This window comes from Ceratotherium simum, chromosome 38 (genome assembly GCF_057802395.1).
Source record: "Ceratotherium simum simum isolate JZ-2026a chromosome 38, ASM5780239v1, whole genome shotgun sequence".
NCBI lineage: Eukaryota > Metazoa > Chordata > Mammalia > Perissodactyla > Rhinocerotidae > Ceratotherium > Ceratotherium simum.
Window position 1 is genome coordinate 8341484 of NC_141937.1, and position 23651 is coordinate 8365134.

The 23651-nt window shown below is 43.7% G+C and overlaps 1 protein-coding gene across 1 annotated transcript in view; it reads right to left on the reverse strand.

Annotated features, from left to right (window-relative positions):
- The window catches only part of IGF2R (insulin like growth factor 2 receptor), a 117392-nt gene that overhangs the window by 23500 nt on the left and 70241 nt on the right, over positions 1–23651 (reverse strand). The window contains exons 23-33 of the mRNA XM_087425066.1: positions 22166–22336; positions 21420–21563; positions 20937–21112; positions 20564–20651; positions 17518–17733; positions 16616–16746; positions 16230–16327; positions 4747–4883; positions 3454–3644; positions 1707–1833; positions 240–359 (exon numbers count right to left, since the gene is read on the reverse strand). Of these exons, the coding sequence (XP_087281192.1) occupies positions 240–359; positions 1707–1833; positions 3454–3644; positions 4747–4883; positions 16230–16327; positions 16616–16746; positions 17518–17733; positions 20564–20651; positions 20937–21112; positions 21420–21563; positions 22166–22336 (1599 nt within the window). The remainder of the gene's footprint in view (positions 1–239; positions 360–1706; positions 1834–3453; positions 3645–4746; positions 4884–16229; positions 16328–16615; positions 16747–17517; positions 17734–20563; positions 20652–20936; positions 21113–21419; positions 21564–22165; positions 22337–23651) is intronic.

Below are 23651 nucleotides of genomic sequence, written 5' to 3' on the forward strand. Positions count from 1 at the left end.
CTTTCATATTCACAGCTAATACTCATAATTCTGAGTATCCCATGTGGTTTTAGCAAGTGTCATACATCTAATAATTCATCACAGGACCACGTACTTCCCCCCATACAAGCTGACTGCTGCAGGAAATGAAGGCGTTTGAGCTTCACTGCTGCTCATCTCTTCTACCATAGGAACACGGAGGCCCAAGCACGACCCTAGGGACAGAGAGGCAGACTACAGGTGAAAGTCGCAGCCCTTACCCACGCCAGGGGAGCAGTTTTCATTCTCCCCACAGATGCTGATGAAGACGAGTCCCTTCTCACTGTAGGCTGCAGTGTGGCCAGCTCTGCCACTTAAAGAGCTCAGATCAAACAGGTGTCCTGCAAGAGGAGGGGGACACGGTGACCACAGGAGGCTCAGACTCGGGAGGGCCATCACCAACACACTCAACACATGGATCCTGCTGCCATCAGGACTTCTGACCTCTCACCCCAAGTCACTGCCCCTTTCACTGACATGGCCCTAAAAATGCTCCCAACCAGCCTGTCTGTATCATGAAGCCATCAGTCCCCAAATTTATGAGATGGCCCATCTTTCCCCAGAAGATAGCAGCTCATAGCATCCTCCTCCTCCTCCTGGGGCTGGGCCACAGCAGCCACTGGGATTCCGGTGGGAATCGGGAGGGCCCCATAGCATTCCTCCAACTGCCACCTGTGCCTTTCTGGGTCCCCAGTGCAGAGATTCAGAGTCTCCTAGCTGCCCCCATGTTAACTCTGAAAAGGAACAAGGAGACTGACTCTAACCAGCTCTACTAGGCCAGAGCTGGTGGGACTGGCAACCTCAGGAACAGGAGCTACAGGGAGCACAGCTTTCAGGGAGATGGGCAGTCTCTTCTCCACTTAAGAAGAAATACCCGTCAACACGAGCAGGCAGATCCCAGAGAAAACGTCAAACATTCACATTGGGAGTGAGACACTCCCAAGTCACCACCACCCCCACACACAGTGAGGGACCCAGTGTGAAGCTGGGGCACCAGGGCACCCCTAGGCAGCAGCATTCTGTCCTCTGTGTGTGCATTTGGCACGGGGGAGGCGGGGGGGGGGGAAGGGGGGGCAGGTGACTATCAGTGTCCCTCACTATGGGGGTGAGGGGGGTGGTGACTGGCGGTGTCCCTCACTGTGGGAGTGAGGGGGTGGTGACCGGCGGTGTCCCTCACTGTGGGGGTGGAGGGGGGTGGTGACCGGCGGTGTCCCTCACTGGGGGGGATGAGGGGGTGGTGAGCGGCGGGGTCCCTCACTGGGGGGGTGGGGGGGTGGTGACCGGCGGTGTCCCTCACTGTGGGGGTGAGGGGGGGGTGGCTCGCGGTGGCCCTCACTGTGGGGGATGAGGGGTGGTGATCATGTGTCCCTCACTGTGGGGGTGAGGGGGTGGTGACTCGCGGTGTCCCTCACTGTGGGGGTGAGGGGGTGGTGACTGGCGGTGTCCCTCACTATGGGGGTGAGGGGGTGGTGACTGGCGGTGTCCCTCACTGTGGGGGTGAGGGGGTGGTGACTGGCGGTGTCTCTCACTGTGAGGGGTGAGGGAGGTGGTGACTGGCAGTGTCCCTCACTGTGGGGGTGAGGGGGGTGGTGACTGGCGGTGTCTCTCACTGTGGGGGTGAGGGAGGTGGTGACTGGAGGTGTCCCTCACTCTGGGGGTGAGGGGGGTGGTGACTGGCAGTGTCTCACCTGTGGCAGGGTTGGTGACTTGGCAGTTGTCGTGCACATTCCTCCTCACGGGACAGGCGGCTGTGGTGGGCCAGGAGAAGGTGTACTCGCAGTCCTCCACGGCACTGATGAACATGGGCCTGGAGTTCTACAAGCAGAGGACAGATGGTTGCTGATAGGGCACACGTTCGATGTCATAATCATGTAACTTGCATCAAGTGGGAACTTCTCTGCCACACACCACACACACGTGACATTTCCGTCTTAGCGTGTTTATGGGATGAGGGGCAGAGTGAGGAAAAGCAAAGGGTGAGGATTTGTTCCTGAGATACCACTGGGGGCTTCACTCATACAGGGAAGTGAGAGCCAGAATCCGCTTGGGGGACCAGGGGGGTTTTCCTACAGCTAAGGCATGAGACAGGGTTGCAGACAGGGTAGGCAAAGGATGCCCAAAGGGCTACTGTGAGGCACAAATGAGTAAATATAACTGATAACATTCTGAAAAACAAATGAACCGAAATCTGTTGTCATGGACAAAACAAGAAGACCTGCCAAGAGAAGTGGTCACGAAGACCACCAATCCCTCCCCGGGCACTGGCTAAGGCCTGCTCCAGACATCTCAAACGCTTCTCGTCCACCACAGAACTGGTCAGATTCCTCCTGCAGTCCACGCCTTCCCAGATAAACCCCCCCCCGGCCTCACTGCCCGGCCCCGACAAGCCCATACTGTAGTCCAGCCTCCTGGGCACCCACGTGCAGAGCCCCTCACGCACCATCCTCACTTTCCCTTCCACGTGTCGGTCAGCTCTTTCTTGCTCTGCCATGAGCCACTCTGCTCAGTTACACATTTGAGGAAGTCTTACTGCAGCCCAGGTTTCCAGACCCCAGCAGCTCACAGGTCTAGGCTAAGCCACTGCACAGTCTCCCTGAAAGGCAACCTCAGCTGCTACTGCCATCAGAGGGCAGGCCTCAGGCTCCCCAGCCTGCCTCGTATTGGGCTCCTCCTACCACTGGGGCCAAACACAGCTGGAGAGAGTGGACAATCCATCTTAACACGGAGTGGGCCAGTCCAGCGTGATCTTTTTCCCAAATTTAGCTATAACCCTAATCTGACACCTTAACCCCACATGCGGAGATGTTTCTGTGGTGAAAAACAGTCCAGAGCAATCATTAATTCAGTCCACACCTGCTTAACTGCACATACCAACCCATTAGGGGAAAGAATCACATCACAGGTCACAGAGATGGGACTAGCAACCATTTACTCACACCCACCAGACACCAGAAATGACACCTCTTCTCTCTCAACCTCACAACAGCTCGGCAGGATCGGTATATCGCGTTACTAACGAGTGAACAGTTTAGAGTGGTTAAGCATTTAACCAAGTCACACAGCTAGGAAGCGGAAGAGCTACCTGTGAACCAGGTCTGTCCAACCTTCTGTGTTTCTCAAGTTGCCTCCGTGAAGAAAAAGGGCATGTTGTCAAATATTAGTTTTCTCTGCAGCCTTTGGGGGATCTGAGTCAAACTTTAAAGAGAACCAACTAATTTTGAAACTAGAGTTGCCAGGTCAGCATCCCCAGGAGCCAAAGAAGGTACTCCACGGCCCACAGGGCCGAGGAGATGCTGCTCTCTCACCCTTTGTGAAGCCGAGTCATCCGGAGCTCCTCAACTCACATCCCAAGGGAGACAAGACGTCAGTCTCACTCCCTTGGATTCGTACTGTCCCCAAAGCTGCATCCAAGGCCAAGAAAGCGATGTCACTTACAACTTGGCTCTCACTGCAGGTGAATCGGATGGTGGTGGACTTTTTCCGGATCTGGTCTGGACACATGTCACCATCGACGTACTTCAGGACAGTTGCACCATCTCTCCACTGGGGACCATCCCTCACCCTGCCAAGGTTCACGCGCTTGGAGCCACTCAGCAGACACGCGGCTGCTTCCAGAGGGCACGGCTCTGCAACACCACGGGTACAATTAAGAGTTACCTTCAGTGATTTTCCAGTCTAGAATTTATCTGGCAAGTAATGTCAGACACACTACATACTGATTCTAACAATCACTCCAAGATATCAGCTATTTCTTTCAAATAAGTCAGATGACAATGACACCACATGAGTTCTCACTCAATTCAATGCTGTTTTACCATAGATGGATTGGGGGTAGGCATGGAGTATGGGGAGAATCCAAGGTGTAAGAGCCTGAATTATTTCTGAACCCCACATATGATGAAGCTGAAATACCCAGAGTAAGCCAACAGAACATTTTAAAAGGCTACATTCATGTGCTATCTTCACTCAAGAAGTCACCAAGAACTCCGCTCATTTCCCAGTCTCCGAAATGTCCGTGCCATCTGCTGTGGGTAAAGAATTAGTCCCCCTTCATGGATTAAGAACCACAGTGCCACCTAATCTGCCCAGCACACAGAGCAAGGGGAAGTGGGCCCAACGGCCTCAAACCACAAAGAGGATGAAAACCATTCTCTGTAGTTAAAAAAACAGTGCCCACTTTGAGTTGAGCCATATAAGATGTGGGTGGGGCTGTATAAAACTACAGGAAAACAGGACAAGTTTTATCTTTAGGATTCCAAGAGGCCATGGGTGGCACCAAGATCACTGTATATTGCTCCTGGTCCCACGTGCACAAGTGAATTCTAGTCTCATCACTGGCACTCAGGGCTTGGGTGAGTTGGCCCCTGCATCATAAAAGGAGGCCCACCCCACTTACTCCCACTACGTACAGAGGGCATGTCCCCAGATCTCCATTTCACACCCTGTATCGCCTACCCTGCTGAGAAGAATTATCTGCCACCATGATTATCTCTACCTACCACCATCTCCTCATGTTCAAAAAAGGTTATCATGTTCCCAGCAGAGCCTTCTGCACTGATTTCTCCTGCACCACACCAGGGATCGGTCATTAAGACCCTAAAGTAATTCCTCCTGCCACTTCTTGGCCAAACCATTCACGTGTCAGAGAGGAATGCACCTTCCAAGAATCCCATTCCTACTTGATCTACCCCCATAAATTCACTACAAGCCAGTAGTGCCCTCTCTCACCCGAGCCAGGCTGTGGAGACAGAGACTTGCAAACGTTGATGAGGTAGTGCTCAGTGGCCCCTGTCCTCGTGACCGCTTCCCAGTTGTCACTGTACCTCGACAGGGATGAGAGGTCAAAGTTGTTGCCAGCCCCATCTCTGAAGGAAAGAGAACATTGCAGTTAGGTTCAATTGTATTCTAACTGTAGATGTAGCACTCGATGTGGAACGGTGCAAGTATCTAAGGCACAGTCTCTCCCGGACATCCTAGGAATCAGATCTCAGCCGGGAACAGACTTTAGATGAGCCCTCTCCCACTTCCGGTCAGAATCAGCAACAACTTGAGGAAACTTCAAGACTTAGTTCAACAAAATTATATATTAACAAAAAAAAGCAAACACCAGGTCTGAAAAGTAAGTGCTCTGCATGCTCAGGCCAGCGAGAAGACAAGAATTTACAGCTAAGACACATGGAGCACCCACAGCACAGACCACCATCTACTGTCAAAACCTGGGGCCACCAATGGTCACTAAAACCAAAACGTGCTTGAATTGACCCTTCTGCTCAGGCTAGAGGTTTGCTTACTACTCAAATCCTGAATATGCACAGTTACTGAAAACCAACCCCAGACCAGGTACAGTGTTCATGGTGAGAAAGACAAACATCCTGTCCCCGTGGAGCACCCGGTCCAAGAGAAGACCAATGAACAGTCACAGATGCCACTTCATTAGGAAGTCTTAGCATATCAGAGGAGGACAAAAATCACTCATTCATCTAAAAAAATACATGCTGAGCTGAGGGTATTGCAAGAACGAAATAGATAAAAATCACCCATCTTACGAAGTTTACAGAAGTTACTAGTGGAAGAAAAAGACCATAATCAGGATAAATGTTTAAAATTGTACAGTCTATCAGACGGCAATTAGAGCTGAGGAGGAAAAAAGGCAGGAAAGGAGGATATGAAGTTTGGGGGAGGTGGGAGAGTTGAGATTTTAGACAGAGCGGTCAGAGAAGACCTAATTGAGGTGACGTCTGAGTAAACTCTGAAAGACATGGAATAGCTAGACACCCAGGCACCAGGTAAGGAACAGCACAGGCAGGTAAGGAACAGCACAGGCAGAGGGAGTAGCAAGAGCAAAGGGCCCCGAGAGGTGGGAGCAGAGCGAATGTGAGGGAGTGAAATGGGGGAAGCAGGGATGAAGGTAGAGATGATACAGGTGTAACATCAGGTGGAGTCTTTTAGCTCATAGTAACAACTTTAGCTTGTAATTCCAAATGAGAAAGGGGAATCACTGCATTCAAGGGTTTCAGCAAAAGAGTGGCCTGACCTGACAATTTTAACAAGATCACTCTAATCGTTGTGCTGGACTAATCCAATGAGTGGCAGGGACAGGAGCAGGAGACCACTGAGAGGCTACTGCAGTGACACAGGTGCAAGAGGAAGACAGCTTGAACGAGGGTGGTGCACTGCTTCCAGAAGAGAGAAATCTAGACATTTTGAGGGTTGATGGACCATAATGGGATGTGAGAGAGAAAGGAACAAAAGACAAGGTTATTAACGGATACTGGAATCTGTGGGAAATGCAGGTGTTTGCAGAATCAGATCCTCAAGAACTTCAGATAAGGAATATCTGATAGAGACTTATGTAAAGTGATTAAAGACCTAAAAAAAGGAATTAAAACTATAATAAAAGTATATGACATTATGAGAGGAAAGGGGGGGTGATAAATTAAGAATGAGCAACAGCGACGTCAGCATTATGGCAGAGTGAGCTGTTCCCTTTGTCTCTCCCCTCTAAGTTACAACTAAATGACATTCATTAACCAACAGAGGATTCCCTACACAGGCACCATAGAACACCTGAGAGATCCACGCAGCCATAATTCTGAAGATGAGGGGACTGGATCCCCAGGAAGCAGTGGAACTAGGTGAGTGGACGCAGACCCCCTCCCCCACCCCAGTGGCAGCGATCTAGGTCGTGATTCCTCACACAGCAGCCAGTGCAACTGTAAGAGGAGGCGGGGGCAAGCTGGCCTGTGCACAAATGCGTTCAGAGTGGTAGCCACAGGAGTGCCCACTGTGCAGCAGCAGCCCTGCCCATGGGAACGCTCCCCACTGAGTAGCACTGCTCAGTTCCCATGAAGGAGCCCCCACCAAGCGCAGCAGCTTAGCAGAGCCTCCCATGAGCACAGAGCTGGCCCATGTATGAAAGAAAGCACCCCTCCCCTTCTGCCTAGCACACCAGTCAGCCAGTCCCCTGCTGAGCACAGTGGCCCTGCACGACAGCAACCTGCCCAGTGGAACACAGAGGCCCTGCCTGCGTGTGCGAGTGTGACCTGCCAAGTGGCTGCGGCCAGCACGCAAACACAAGGGAGCCCTAGTGGCACAACTTCCAGCAGACAGGGCAGGATCAGAAAACACAGCTCTTGCCCCCGCCAGCCCCCCAGTGGTGGCAGGTGGAATCTGTGACCTGATACTACCACAAATGCGCCAGCAAAGGATCAGTTCATCAAACACGATGAATAACTACAGTAACCCTTCATAGCAAAACGAAAATGACAAGTCTCCAGAAATCCTGAACTCACAGAAATTTACAACCTGAATGACAGGGAATTCAAAATAGCTGTCATAAAGAAACTCAACAAGTTACAAGAAAACTCAGAAAGACAGTTCAATGAGCTCAGGAATAAAATTAGTGAGCAGAAGGAATACTTCACCAAAGAGATTGAAGCTCTTAAAAAAAACCAAACAGAAATTCTGGAAATGAACACAATTAATGAGATAAAAAATAATCAAGAATCCATAAAATAGAGCTGACATTATGGAAAAGAGAATTAGAAATTTACAGGACAGAAATATAGAAATGTTTTAGATGGAGGAGAGAGAACTAAGACTAAAAAGAAATGAAGACATTCTCTGACAAATATCTGACTCAATTAGGAAAAGCAATATGAGGATTATAGGTATTCCAGAGGGAGAACAGAGGGAGAAAGGAGTAGAGAGCTTGTTCAAAGAAATAATAGCTGAGAACTTCCCAAACCTGGGGAAGGAACTCGACTTACAACTACATGAAACGAATAGAACTCCTAATTACATCAATGCTAAAAGACCTTCTCCAAGGCATACACTAGTAAAACTGGTAAAACTCAATGACAAAAAATGTTAAGGGCAGCAAGGCAGAAGAAAATAACCTACAAAGGAATCCCTAACATGCTTTCAGTGAATTTCTCAGCAGAAACCTTACAGGCTAGGAGAGGATGGAATGATATATTCAAAATACTGAAAGACAAAATCTTTCAGCCAAGAATACTCTATCCAGCAAAACTATCCTTCAGATATGAAGGAGAAATAAAAGCTTTCCCAGATAAACAAAAGCTGAGAGAGTTCATCACCACTAGGCCTGCCTTACAAGAAACATTGAAAGGAGCCCTCTCATCTGAAACTAAAAAGCAAAGGTTTACAACACTTTGAGCAATGAGATAAAGAGACAGATAGAATCAGAAAATTGCAGCTCTATATCAGATTAGGTTAGTAAACAATTATGACATAAAAAACAAACGGAAGGAAAGCATCAAAAATAACTACAAACACTTCAATTTAGTCACAAACTCACCACACAGAAAAGAACAATTTGTGACAACAATGACTCAGAAGGGGAAGAAGATACCAGTAGAACCCGCTTAGGCTAATGGAGATAACAAGCTATTAGAAAACAGACTATCTCAACTATGAAATCTTTTATACAAACCTCATGGTAACCACTAAAAAAATTAGAGCAGAGCAAGAAATCATAAATAAAGAGAAAACTGAGAAAACCATAATGGAAAACCACCAAACTGAAATGGTAGTCAGAAGTACAAAGCAAAAGAAACAACGGAAATATAGAACAACCAGAAAACAAGACATAAAATGGTAGTATTAAGCACTCATACATCAATAATCACTCTAAATGTAAATGGATTGAATTCTCCAATCAAAAGACAGAGAGGGGCTGGATGGATTAACAAACAAGGCACAATGATATGTTGCCTCCAGGAAACACAACTCTCAGCTCTACAGACAAACACAGGCTCAGGGTCAAGGGATGGGAGACGATATTCTAAGCAAACAGCAAGCAAAAGGAAGCAAGTGCTGCCAAACTTATATCAGACAAAGCAGACTTCAAGATAAAAAAAATGAGAGACAAAGAGGTGCAGTATATAATGATAAGAGGGACATTCCACCAAGAGGACATAACACTTATGAATGTATATGCACTTAACACAGGAGCACCAAAGTATATAAAGCAACTATTAACAGACCTAAAGGGAGAAATTAACAGCAATACAATAATAGTAAGGGACCTCAATACCCCATTTACATCAATGGACAGATCATCCAGACGGAAAGTCAACAAAGAAACAGTGGTCTTAAATGAAATACTAGACCAGATGGACTTAATAGATATATATAGAACATTGTACCCCAAAACAGCAAAATACACATTCTTCTCAAATGCACATGGAACATTCTCAAAGACAGATCATATGTTGGGAAACAAGGCAAGCCTCAATAAATTTAAGAAGACTGAAATCATATCAAGCATCTTTTCCAACCACAATGCTATGAAACTAGAAATCAATTACAAGAAAAGGGCTTGGAAAGTCACAAATATGTGGAGACTAAACAACACGCTACTGAACAACCATTGGGATCAATGAAGAAATCACACAAGAAATCAAAAAATACCCAGAGACAAATGAAAATGAAAAGACAACATACTAACTCTTATGGGATGCAGCAAAAGCAGTGTTCAGAGGGAAATTTATAGCAATACAGGCCTACCTCAACAAAAAAGAAAAATCTCAAATAAGCAATCTTAAACTACACCTAATAGAACTGGAAAAAGAAGAACAAAGCCCAAAGCAGAAGGAGGGAAATAATAAAAATGAGAGCAGAAATAAATGAAATAGACACTAAAAAAACAACAGAAAGAATCAATGAAACTAACAGATGGTTCTTTGAGAAGATAAACAAAATTGACAAATCCTTAGCCAGACTCACTAAGAAAAAAAAGAGAGAAGCCTCAAATAAATAAAATTAAAAATGAAAGAGAAGAAATTACAACAGATACCACAGAAATACCAAGGATTATAAGAGAATACTATGAAAAACTATATGCCAACAAATTGGATAACCTAGAAGAAATGGATAAATTCTTAGACTCATACAATCTCCCAAAACCAAATCAAGAAGAAACAGAGAATCTGAATAGACCAATCACAAGTAAACAGATTGAAACAGTAATCAAAAACCTCCCAAAAAACAAAAGTCCAGGCCCAGATGGCTTCTCTGGAGAATTTTACCAAACATTCAAAGAAGATTTAACACCTATCCATCTCAAATGATTCCAAAAAACTGAAAAAGATGGAATGCTTCCTAAGTCATTCTACGAGGCCAACATTACCCTGCTATCCAGACCAGACAAGGACAACATAAAGAAGGAAAATTACAGGCTGATATCACTGATGAACATAGATGCAAAAATCCTCAACAAATATTGGCAAATCAAATACAGCAATATATTAAAAGGATCATACACCATGATCAAGTGGGATTTATACCAGGGACGCAGACAGAGATGGTTCAACACCTACAAATCAACCAACATGATACACCACATTAACAAAATGAGGAATAAAAATCACATGATCATCTCAATAGATGCAGAGAAAGCATTTGACAAGATCCAACATCCATTTATGATAAAAACTCTCAATAAAATGGGTAAAGAAAGAAAGTACCTCAACATAATAAAGGCCACATATGACAAACCCACAGCCAACATCATACTTAACAGTGAAAAACTGAAAGCCATCCCTCTGAGAGCAGGAACAAAACAAGGGTGCCCACTCTCACCACTCCTATTCAATATAGTACTGGATGTTTTGGCCAGAGCAACTAGGCAATGAAAAGAAATGAAAGGGATCCAAATTGGAAAGGAAGAAGTAAAACTCTGTTTGTGGATGATGTGATTCTATAAACAGAAAACCCTAAAGAATCCACCAGGAAACTATTAGCAATAATCAACAACTACAGCAAAGTTGCAGGGTACAAAATTAACTTATAAAAAGCAGTTGCATTTCTATACACTAATAACAAACTAGCAGAAAGAGAAGTCAAGAATACAATCCCATTTACAATCACAACGAAAAGAATAAAATATCTAGGAATAAACTTAACCAAGGAGGTGAAAGACCTATAAACTGAAAACTATAAGACGTTATTGAAAGAAATCGAAGACAGCACAGAGAAATGGAAAGATATTCCATGCTCATGCACTGGAAGAATAAACATAGTTAAAATGTCCATATTACCTAAAGCAATCTACAGATTCAATGCAATCCCAATCAGAATCCCAATGACATTCTTCATGGAAGTAGAACAAAGAATCCTAAAATTTATATGAAACAACAAAAAAGTCCCCGAATAGCCAAAGCAATCCTGAGAAACAAGAACAAAGCTGGGGGCATCACAATTCCTGACTTCAAAACATGACTACAAAGCTATAGTAATCAAAACAGCATGGTACTGGCACAAAAATAGACACACAGATCACTGGAACAGAACTGAAAGCCCAGAAATAAAACCACACATCTATGGACAGCTAATCTTTGACAAAGGAGCCAAGAACATACAATGGAAAAAAGAAAGTCTCTTCAATAAATGGTGCTGGGAAAACTGGACAGCCACATGCAAAAGGATGAAAGTAGACCATTATCTTACACCATACACAAAAATTAACTCCAAATGGATTAATGACTTGAATGTAAAACCTGAAACCATAAAACTCCTCGAAGAAAATATAGGCAGTACACTCTGACATCTGTCTTAGCATCTTGTCGAATACCATGTCTACTCCAGCAAGGGAAACCAAAGAAAAAATAAACAAATGGGACTACATCAGACTAAAAAACCTTCTGCAAGGCAAAGGAACCACGAACAAAATGAAGACAACCCACCAACTGGGAGAAAATATTTGCAAATCATACATCCGAAAAGGGGTTAATTTCCAAAAGACATACAGAACTCATACAACTCAATGACAAAAAACAAACAACCCAATCAAAAAATGGACAGAGGATATGAACAGATATTTTTCCAAAGAAGATATACAGATGGCCAACAGGAACATGAAAAGATGTTCAACATCACTAATTATTAGGGAAATGCAAATCAAAACTACAATAAGATATCACCTCACACACTCATCATAATGGCTATAATTAACAAGACGAGAAATAATAAGTGTTGGAGAGGATGTGGAGAAAAGGGAACCCTCATACACTGCTGATGGGAATGCAAATTGGTGCAGCCACTATGGAAAACAGTAAGGAGACTGCTCAAAAAATTAAAAATAGAAATACCATACAATCCAGCTATCCCACTTCTGGGTATTTATCCACAGAACATGAAATCAACAGTACAAAAGAGATATATGCACCCCTATATTCACTGTAGAATTATTCACAATAGCCAAGACGTGGAAGCAATCCAAGTGCCCATCAACTAATGAATTGATAAAGATGTGGTATATATATACAATGGAATACTATTCAGCCATAAAAAAGACAATCATCCCATTTGCAACGACATGGATGGACCCTGAAAGTATGATGTTAAGCGAAATAAGCCAGACAGAAAGACAAACACCATATGATTTCACTCATATGTGGAAGATAAACACATGGATAAAGAGAACAGATTAGTGGTTACCAGAGGGAAGGCGGTGGGGAGAGTGAGCAAAAGGAGTTAAGAGGGCACATATGTATGGTGACAGATAAAAACTAGGCTACTGGTGCTGAGTATGATGTAGTCTATACAAAAACTGATATATAGTAATGTACACCTGAAATTACATAATGTCATAAACCAATGTGACCTCAATAAAATAATTTTAAAAATCTGCTAAGAAGGTAGATCTTAAATGTTCTTACTACACATATAAAAATGGTAACTATATGAGGTGATGGATATGTTAATTAGCTTGATTGTGGTGATCATTTCACAATGTATACATAGAGTAAAACATCAAGTTGTACACCTTAGATATATAAATTTTTTTATTTGTTAATTATACCTCAATAAAGCTGGGGTGGGGAGAAAGAGTAGCAAATAGAACTCCTAGAATGAAAAGTACAGTCACAAAAATTAAAAAGGCAACAAACAGTCCAAACAGCAAATTAAAATCAGCTGATACGAGAATCAGTAAATTGGAAAATAGGTTTAAGGAAATTAAACAAAAAAAAAGTACAGAAACAGATGAAAAAGATATTAAAAGACATAGTAGGAAGAATGGGAAGGTGTAAGACATGATTAATAGAAGTTCCAAAAGAAAAGAGACAGAATAGGTTAGAAGCAACATTCAAAGATATAATAATTGCAAATATTCCAAAATAAATAACCAACACGCATCTTTAGTTTTAGAAAGCACCAACTTCCAAACAACATAATAATAATAATAATTATTATATATATTATATATAATATATATATAATATATATAATATATAATAAAAGCACACCTAAACAAATCATACTGAGACTGCAGAACAAACACAAGAAAAAAAAGCAGAGAGAGAGAGAGAGAGAGAGAAAAGCTGGCTGACAGAGGGTGGACTCTTAACAAGCAATAAGATGCACCAGGAGATGCTGGATTACCTCCAAAGTGCTGACAAAAAACTGTTAATCTAGAATTCTGTACCCAGCTAGTGAGGATAAAATTAAGCCTTTCCAAATAAAACCAAGATTTTAATTCTGCAGACTCTCTGTTAGAACTACCAAGCAGTGTTACTCAAAAGTGCAGTTTGGGGGCCAGTCCGGTGGCGCAGCGGTTGAGTGGGCGCGCTCCACTTCAGTGGCCCAGTGTTCACAGGTTCGGATCCCGGGTGCGCACTGACACACCACTTGTCAAGCCATGCTGTGGCGGCGTCCCATGTAAAGCAGAGGAAGACAGGCACAGATGTTAGACTATGGCCAATCTTCCTCAGCAAAAAAGAGGAAGATTGGCATCGGATGTTAGCTCAGGGCCGGTCTTCCTCACAAAAAAAAAAAAAAAAAAAAGTGTGGTTTGTATCCCAGGACTAGTGAGAAATGCATAAGAAGCCAGAAGATAAACCAATGAATTGATACACTGGTTCCTTCATTGACAGTGTGCAAGGCGACACTGCTGGTTTACATTCTGTTGCTTATTTCATCAGAGACCAGTAGCAAGTAGTTTGCAAACCAGCACTATGAGTAGCATTCTACTAAACCAAGCACTTAAAGAAGGAAAATTATGTCAAAAGGAAGGAATAAGATGCGAAGAGTAAGTCAAAGAAACTAATATTTATTTCTCTTTCTTTTCATAAAACAAAATTTATACAGTCAAGCAACTGATGATTATTTTTTAAAAAACCACAATCATGACTTCTTTGAGAGGTAAGAAAACAAGTCAGAATTGAAACACTAGACAACAGTCCCATGGAGATGGGGACACAGTGTCCAACGCTAACACGTGCCACCTTACTTCATTGTTGGAGAGATGGGCAGAGCTCCTGAGTAACTTTAGCTTTTTGTTAAATCAAGAATGCATGTTTAAGGCACCCATTAAAAGAAAATGAATTATAATTCAGGGAACGAAAGATAACCGAAAGAGCAGGCCCATCATACCTTGTGAGTTTTCAGTAAATGACACTTATGCAATATTGTAAATGCTGCTTATTAGTGTTTAATTCTTTAGAATCACTCTGCGAATAAAATTAGGAAGACCATTAGAGTTACCAAACAGAATATAAAGGTTCTAAACCTTGACAATGTGCCAGCAACAGTTTGTTGACATTAAGGTGGCAGCAGTGAGAAGCAGAGGGAGAGGAGAAGCAGAGTGGGGAGGAGAGGCAGGAAGGGAGGAGCAGCGGGCGGGAGGAACAGCAGGGGGGAGTAGAAGCCGAGGAGAAGGAGAATCGGGGGGAGGCAGCATCTGAGGCCCTCATCTTACACTGCAGGAAGTAAAGAGACGTTGTCTAAAGGTGATGGAACAAGAAATAGAGCTTGGAGCGTAGTATCTAATATTCTAGAGGTGGCCATTAGAAGAAATAAAAATGGAACTAACAAAGGTGGAGCTGGGTAGAGAGGAGAAGAGCACATGTGAATTACATTTCTCATCTTTTAAGACAGAGATCAATAGATACCATTTGAGATTGACAAACAGGTGTATATGTATCATTTAGAGTCATGGAAGGCTCCAGAAAGAACCACAAGAAGATATGGTAAAAGGCGGAATGAGACTGAGGTGAGAGGATGGGAGTAGGGGAAGCTTACTTCATTTGATACATTTTTGTACTCTTGTGAATTTATTACAACATACATGTATAAGCTTTCATTTTAACCGATAATTCAATTTTCCCTTGACATAAAAATATTTTGGGGAAAAAAGCTTTACGTGCAGAGAATATCAAACTAACACTCCTTGTACACAAATATCAGAAAGCTGAAGACAGTCTCAAATGACAGTAAGAGAATGGCTAAGTAAATCAGGGATGTCTACTTGGAAAAACAGCTCACATTCATTAGAAATGAGAAGTGAATTTGTTTCACATGAAAATGCTTATGAAGCATTAACTGGAAAAGGTAACATTACTAAATTTAAATTAGGATTTAAAGTTACTAAACATAGATGACTAAAATGTATGCATTTCCATACTTTACTAAAACCTCAAAAATGTATTATTTTACCTAAATAAAAGAAAACAAAACACAATAAAGAATGGAAGGAAACACGGAAATGACTCAATTTTTCCCCAGGATAGGATGCTATAACTCAGTGATTCTTTTCAGAGTGGGTCCTCACACAGTAGAACTGTCAACATGTCCCTTAAATATTCAGAACTGTAGACCTACAAAACCAAAATCTCCAGGGTCAGGACCCAAGATGACTACTTTCTAATAGTTTCAAGGGTGACTGTTGAAATTCACACACAATGAAAACCTCCACCTCATCTCAGGAGCTGCCAAGCACCCGACTTCAAAAGCATATTTGAGCCTCAGGTAACGGAGATCAAGAGCCAGTGACGGCCACCAAGAACCTGCAGGTTGGGTGTCATCCCCCCATGCTCTCTCTGACACCCCAGCCCGTGCATCTCTGCCATTGCCCTCTCCATGCCTCCTTCATCGTCGTGTCCCCAGACAAGCTGTGTTTGCGGGAGGGTCAGAGGTCAGGTGACCTGGTCACTACTCCACTTACACCTGTGAATCATGCAAGGTTTTGTTTTGACTCCAATCCCTTCCCCGTATGCATCCTGACACACAATAATCACAGCAAGGATTTGGGTGCTAACCTAATCTGACTCCTCATTTTTAAGGAACTAAGGCTTAGAGAAATCACTTGACTGATCTAATCCTCAGTCCCCCAGACCATGAACGACTAAAGCACAATCGTATCAAGTTAATCTGACTGTCCACAAGCATCAACATAGGCCTCGACTTACTTGAATGAACATTCGGTCAGGTCAAAAGGTGGGCAGGCATACTGGGTTCGCCACTCGAACAAGTAGGAGCAATCCGAAGTCTCCCTGAGAAATACTGGCTAGAAAAGTTCAGAGAGACACATACGTAAAATGGGAGACTTCCATTCATTTATACTTTGAGTTTTAAGGATGAAAATAGTAAAGGATGGTTATGTTCATTAAAATCTATACAAATTAATCAAGGTTTCAACATATTTTCTATAAATAATGTATCTAAACTAAGTTCATCAGGAGATTTTATGAGGCTCAAGAGCAGATTCATCCTATAAAGACAAGGCAGCAGGAGGAGGGTGAAGCAGCACCCCACAGCGCCACACAGACTTCCCCGCAGCTCTGAGCACACTCACCTTCTGCGTGCTGCGGTCGCAGGAGAAGAAGATGGTTGTGGAGCGCTGGTACACCTTATGGCAGGTGTCCCCCCCAGTGTAGTTCATTTTCAACAGCCCATTCTCATAAGTCACCTTCTGAGTAAGGATACCTGTTCAAGAAGAAGCTAATCAAACAAGGATCGGTTCAGGAAGCCCCCAGGTCGCCACGCTCATCATAGCAGACATGTCACGTCCCGCATCCTGAATAAACAGTTAGAAGATCAAGTATGTCTCGCCTACCAGCACTGTACCACGCACTCCCTGTCACATTACACTGTAGGAAGAATAAAACCAGGCCTCCTCCCATCCAAGGTGGCGATGTTACAGACTAACCACGGGCACCATGACATGCAGACGTTCCTCAGCCTGATCAGCTAAGTGGATGTCACTTCCACAACACGGCCCCCGAGGGCTGCCCAGACTCACCAGCACAGCTCCTTCAGCTTATTTTTGAAATGTTCCTAAACTTATTACTTTCCCCAGCTGTTGAGACAGTATGATGACCAACAGCCTGCCCTTTATAAGCTTTACAGCCAAACCCTACACTAAATGTGTCCCCTTTGACTCAATTCTAGAAAGTACTACCTCAGAACGTCCATTACTGGCTAGTTCAGTGTGTCCCAGTGTCGTCATAAAGAAAAGAAATAGGATCTTAGAATCATTAACCAGTACTGCTAAATAAGAATGAAATAAACGCCAACAACATTCGTCAGTATGTGTTCTGATTAAGAAAATCAAAATCAGAACCATCATGAATACGCTATTTCACCAGAACACAGCCGTCACTCTTCCTACTCAAAAAAGATGTCATCTTTAGCATAACATCCCAAACACGTAATCCCATTCTTTTGCAACAAGAGTAGAAGAAAAAACCATGGTACCTGCCACTTTCTGAAATCCCTGGGATCCCCGCTTTTCCTGACACGATGAGATCACCTTGGACCTGTCGCTGGTTGAGCAAATACCTGAGGACAGCCTTCCACAGACCCGGAAATAATAAGTGTATTCGCCGGCACTCACGATGGTGTCATTCAGGGCAAGAGGCTTCAGGTCGTATAAGTGGCCGTGCCTTGGGTCCTTCACCTCACAGTTGTCTCCTGCAAGAACACACGAGAAGTGAAGGGCAAGTGCCATTACACACTCACTCACATCTGCAGGCAAAAAGTTTCACAATTTTTAATCAGGTAAGTCCTGTCTCAAAATAGGCATTAAACATCATTTCAACATTATCTCGTTTTTGTACAGGCACACTTCGTTTTATTGTGCTTCACAGATATTGTGTTTTTTACAAATTGAAGGTTTGTGGCAACCCCATATCGAGCAAGTCTATTGGCACCATTTTCCCAACAGCATTTGCTCACTTTGTGTCTGTGTCACATTTTGGTAATTCTCACAATATTTCAAACATTTTCATTATTATTATATTTGTTATGGTGATCTGTGATCAGTGATCTTTGATGTTACTACTGTAATTGTTTTGCTGGGCCATGAACCATGCCCAGATAAGACAGGAGACTTCATCAATAAATGTTCGGTGTGTTCTGACTACTCCACTGACCCCATCTTTCTCCCTCTCCTCAGGCCTCCCTCTTCCCTGAGACACAACAGTATTGAAATTAGGCCAAGTAGGCCACTTAGTGACAATGGTCTCTAAGAGTTAAAGTGAAAGGAAGAGTCACACATCTCTCACTTGAAATCAAAAGCTGGAAATGATTAGGCTTAGTGAGGAAGGCATGTTGAAAGCCAAGATAAGCTAAGAGCTAGGTCTCCTGCACCAACGAGTTAGCCAAGTTGTGAATGCAAAGGAGAAGTTCTTGAAGGAAATTACAAGTGCTACTCTAGTGAACACATGAATGACAAGATAGAGAAACAGCCTTATTGCTGACATGGAGAAAGTTTTAGCGTCTGGATAGAAGATTAAACCAGGCACAACATTCCTTTAAGCCAAAGCCTAATCCAGAGCAAGACCTTAACTCTCTTCAATTCTGTGAAGGCTGAGAGAGGTGAGAAAGCTGCAGAAGAAAAGTCTGAAGCTAGCAGAGGTTGGTTCATGAGGTTTAAGGAAACAAGCCATTCTCCATAACATAAAAGTACAAGGTGAAGCAGCAAGTGCTGATGTAGAAGCTGCAGCTAGTTATCCGGAAGATCTAGCTAAGATCATTAACGAACGTTAATGACACTCATTAATGACACTAAACAACAGATTTTCAATATAGACAAAACAGCCTTATATCAGAAGAAGATGCTATCTAGGACTTCCATAGCGAGAGAGGAGAAGTCAACGGCTGGCTTCAAAGGACAGGCTGACTCTCTTGTTAGGGGCTAATGTTGAAGCCAATGCTCGTTTACCACTCCAAAAATCCTAGGGCCCTTAAGAATTATGCTAAATCTACTCTGCCTGTGCTCTATAAATGGAACAAAGCCTGGATGACAGCACATCTCTTCACAACGTGGTTTACTGAATTTTTTAAGCCCACTGTTGAGACCTACTGCTCAGGAAAAAAGATTCCTTTCAAAATATTACTGCTCACTGACAATGCACCTGGTCACCCAAAAGCTCTGATGGACAGGTACGAGATTCATGTTGTTTTCGTTGCTGCTAACACAACATCCAATCTGCAGTCCATGGATCCAAAAGTAATTTCAACTTTTAAGTCTTATTACTTAAGAAATACATTTCATAAGGCTATAGCTGCCATAGATAGTGATTCCTCTGATGGATCTGGGCAAAGTCAATTGAAAACCCTCTGGAAAGGATTCAGCATTCTAGATGCCACTATGAACATTTAAGATTCATGGGAAGAGGTCAAAATATCAACATTAACAGGAGTTTGGAAGAAGCTGATTCCAACCCTCAGGAATGAGGAGTCCAAGACGTCACTGGAGGAACTAACTGCAGATGTAGCAGAAATAGCAAGAAAACTAGAATTAGAAGTAAAGCCTGAAGATGTAACTGAATTGCTGCAATCTCATGATAAAACTTTAACAGGTGAGGAGTTGTTTCTCATGGATGAGCAAAGAAAGTGGTTTCTTCAGATGGAATCCACTCCTGAGGAAGATGCTGTGAAGACTGTTGAAATGACAACAAAGGATAAAAAGTATAAATTTAGTTGACAAAGCAGTAACAGCAAAACTGGAGGACCGACTCCAGTTTTGAAAGAAGTACTATTGTGGGTAAAACGCTATCAAACAGCATCACATGCTACAGAGAAATCGTCTGTGAAAGGAAGAGTCAATCGATGCAGCAAACTTCATTGCTGGCTTATTTTTAGAAATTGCCACAGCCACCCCAACCCTCAGCAACCACCTGCCTGGTCAGTCAGCAGCCATCAACATCTAGGCAAGATCCTCCACCAGCAAAAAGATTACAACTTGTTGAAGGCTCAGATGATGGTTAGCATTTTTTAGCAATATTTTTTAATTAAGGTACGTACGTTATTTCTTTAGACAAAATGCCGTTGCACACTTAAAAGACTACAGTATAGTGTAAACATAACTTTTATAGGTACTGGGACACCAAAAAATTTGTGTAAGCTGTTTATTAAGGTGGTCTGGAACTGAACCCACAATATCTCTGAGGTATGCCCGCATATGTAATACAAACTGCCTGGAAAACAGCTTTCTAGAAAAGCCTACGTCACAGGATAAAGATCTGCTTAATCTAACAAAACAAAACAAAATCCCAAGTTAATGTTTTCAAGTGTGAGAAGCTAATAACCCACCAATCCAGGTCCGTGAAGAAAACGTTACTGGTAAAGTTAGCAATGTAGTGGAGTAACAGAACTCCTGGATAAAAAATTATCCATCCACTAACAAGCATTTCATGATCACGCAGGTGGCCGTTATTACAAGATTTCGTATCTAAGATGCAGTTTAGGATGTGTGATACTTCATACGTTTACAACCATTCGTGAGCTGGGCCCTTACCTTCCACTCTGACGATGGGACAGGCTTCCACCGTTCTCCAGACAAACACGTATTCACAATTATCCTGAAGCTGGAATGTTGGTGATCCCTATAATAGAAACCAATAGCTTATTTTTTCATTTATTTAAAAAAAAAAAAAAAATCAGTCAAAAGATAGCCACAATTAATACCCAACTTTTAACCTCCATGTGAAGTTATATAAACATGTAAAACCCTGGGGGAAACACTACAGTCTAGTCAAACCCTACTGAAGGCCTAAACCTCATGAAAATACAGGCAAGTTCTGAATTAGACAGAAGATACAGAGACTAAACGGACATGGGAGATGGAAAGGCTGACAGACAAGACATTCATCATGCGTTGGCACACGCACTGATATCTGAGCACACTCAAGTGTTATCCTGGTGGAGAAGCGCTGGTTTCCACACTTGTCACCATTGACATAGACAATGCTCAGGGACCCGTTAGCTGCAACTTGAGGACTGATCTGCACCACGCCCAGGTTAAAGCTGTTATCTTCTGACACCAGGCAAGATCCCACTGCACTGCCTGAAAGAGACAGGAAATCTGTTGGTAAGGGGATGGGAGGAACGGCAGAGGGAACTTGAGTCAAAACCCCTAAACTCGGGCCGGCCCCGTGGCTTAGCGGTTAAGTGTGCACACTCCGCTGCTGGAGGCCCCGGGTTCGGATCCCGGGTGCACACCGACGCACCACTTCTCCAGCCATGCTGAGGCCACGTCCCACGTACAGCAACTAGAAGGATGTGCATCTATGACATACAACTATCTACTGGAGCTTTGGGGGAAAAAATAAATACATAAAATTATTAAAAAAAAAAAAAACCCCTAAACTCACCACGGCACCCAGGAATATAAGGGAGAGGATTGCAGACACTCAGATAGAAAGTTCTTTTTTTTCCATCAGCCAAGGTGTCGACAGCAGTCCAAGGCTTCTTGACTTTGCTTAAGCCACTCAGATCATACTCATTTCCAGCAAGGTCTGAAACACAATAGAACCATGCTGGATACTCCTACTTTCTTGTTAGCTTTGGGGCACCACCTTTCAACCCTGACTGAAGACTGATGATGTGCCAACTTGACATTCATAACAGAAAAATAAGGAGATTCACAGGAAGCCAAGAGGCTTTTCCTACAGAAACATACACTCGCTCTGATCCTCGAAACCACCCTTCCCAATGACACACCCTTGATGTGGAGGTGCGGGACCAACCCACCGAGAATGAGGGGTTCTGGGGACACTGTTCAGCATCTGGGGTACACTTTACAGAGCTTTAACATCTTTTTCTTTTTTCCTGCCTCAAATAAGAAGCTCTGACAGTGAGTATTTTATTTTTTCCCTTGAGTTTTCTGTTCTTAAGCAGCTTCTGATTCCAAAATAAAGCTTAAAACCATTAATTATATATCCAAATTCTCTTCAAGAGAAATATTACAACTCTAGGCACCAAAGAAATTATATAACACAAGCGTCATGCTTCCTGTAAAATAAAACACACATACACCCCACACAGACATGCACATACACATGCATATACACTCATGCACACACACGGGCCTCTTAACTCCTTGTCCTCTCGGCCATACCCGTGACTTGGCAATCCACTGGAGAAGGTACGCAGGCCAACGCAGTTTCAAACTCAAAGTAAGTGTTTCGGAGCTTCAGGCCAGAGTCAATGTCTTGATGCAGGAATTTGGGGGTTCCTGGGTAAAGGTCATCATTGCAAACGAAGCGGATGATGAAAGCATCAGCAGTCCCTGGGGAACAAGAAGGCCAGATTTTAAGCAACAGCAGCGATCACAGCACAGCGCACCCCGTAGCGCAGTACAGCAGCCAGACAACGCGCTCCCCCTTCCCCCCAAACAAGCCTCATGCCGCCCTCTCAAGCAATTACCTTGCAGCGCTGAGTCTGCTTCAAAGGATCGGATCTGAACTACAAAGTGGCCACGTTCATTGCCATAGTGACCCACACAGCAACGCGTTTACACCATGAACCTATGTCTTGGCATTCTTACAGTCCAGAAAATACATCTGTTCGTCAACGCAAACATTAGAAAACAATGTAACTCTCCTTTACTGGTTTATTCAACAGTATTTACTAAGTTCCTACTACACACAGGGGAGAAAGAAACAGAAGAAAACCCTCACCCTCCCGGGAGCTGACTTTCCAGTCTAGCACCCCCAAGAGAAAGCAAATTAAACACAGTCTGTGGCACGTCAGGCAGCGAGAAGCTACCAAAGGAAGAAAACGCAGCAGTGATGGGACGTAAGAACCCTAAAGGTGGTGGAGACAAAGTGTGATGAGTTTAAATGTGGTGGCTGGCCTCACTGAGAAGGTGACATCAGAGCTGACATCTGACGAAGGAAAAGAGTGCGCCTAATGGTTTCAGAAACAGGAGGTGAGCAGGACTGAGCAAGAGAGTGCATGGTGATCCCGTCAGAGAGAAGTGGCAAGTGTCCCTCGGCCACTGTGAGGGCGCTGGCTTCTACTCTGGGTGCAGGTGGCGCCCTGGAGGGTCTGAGCTGGGAGTGACATGATCTAACACTGAAAATATCTGACTGCTGTGCAGAACACAGACCCTTTGGGGGGCTGGGGAGGGGTCGAGGGCAAAAGCTGGACGACCAACAAGAAGGCTCCTGCAGCAAGGGGGCCCACGGTGGTGTGCAGGGCCGGAGGCTGCACTGAGCAAAGAACCCCACAGTCATCAATGCATTGACCCCCACAGTAGTCCACGGAGGTGAGAGGTCATGGTATCACCTCCATTTAATATAGGAGAAAACTGAAGCAAAGAGAAGTTAAGTGCAAGCCTAGGGTAACACAGGTTTAAGAGCTGGTTACATAAATGGGCTGAGCCCCCCAGAGCGCTGGCGCCTGGATGCAAACCCAGCAGTGAGTAAATGTTAGTGGTCGTTAGCCACACGACTACATCGGTAACCCTGTAAGAAACAGAGGATTATTTTCCAAATTAGAGCAAGAAAAAGAAATCATATACAAATGCCTAATCTATCTCATTTTCAAACAGTGCTCTGAAACTGAAGAGCAAAAGAATTATTAAAAAGAAGGAAGCATGT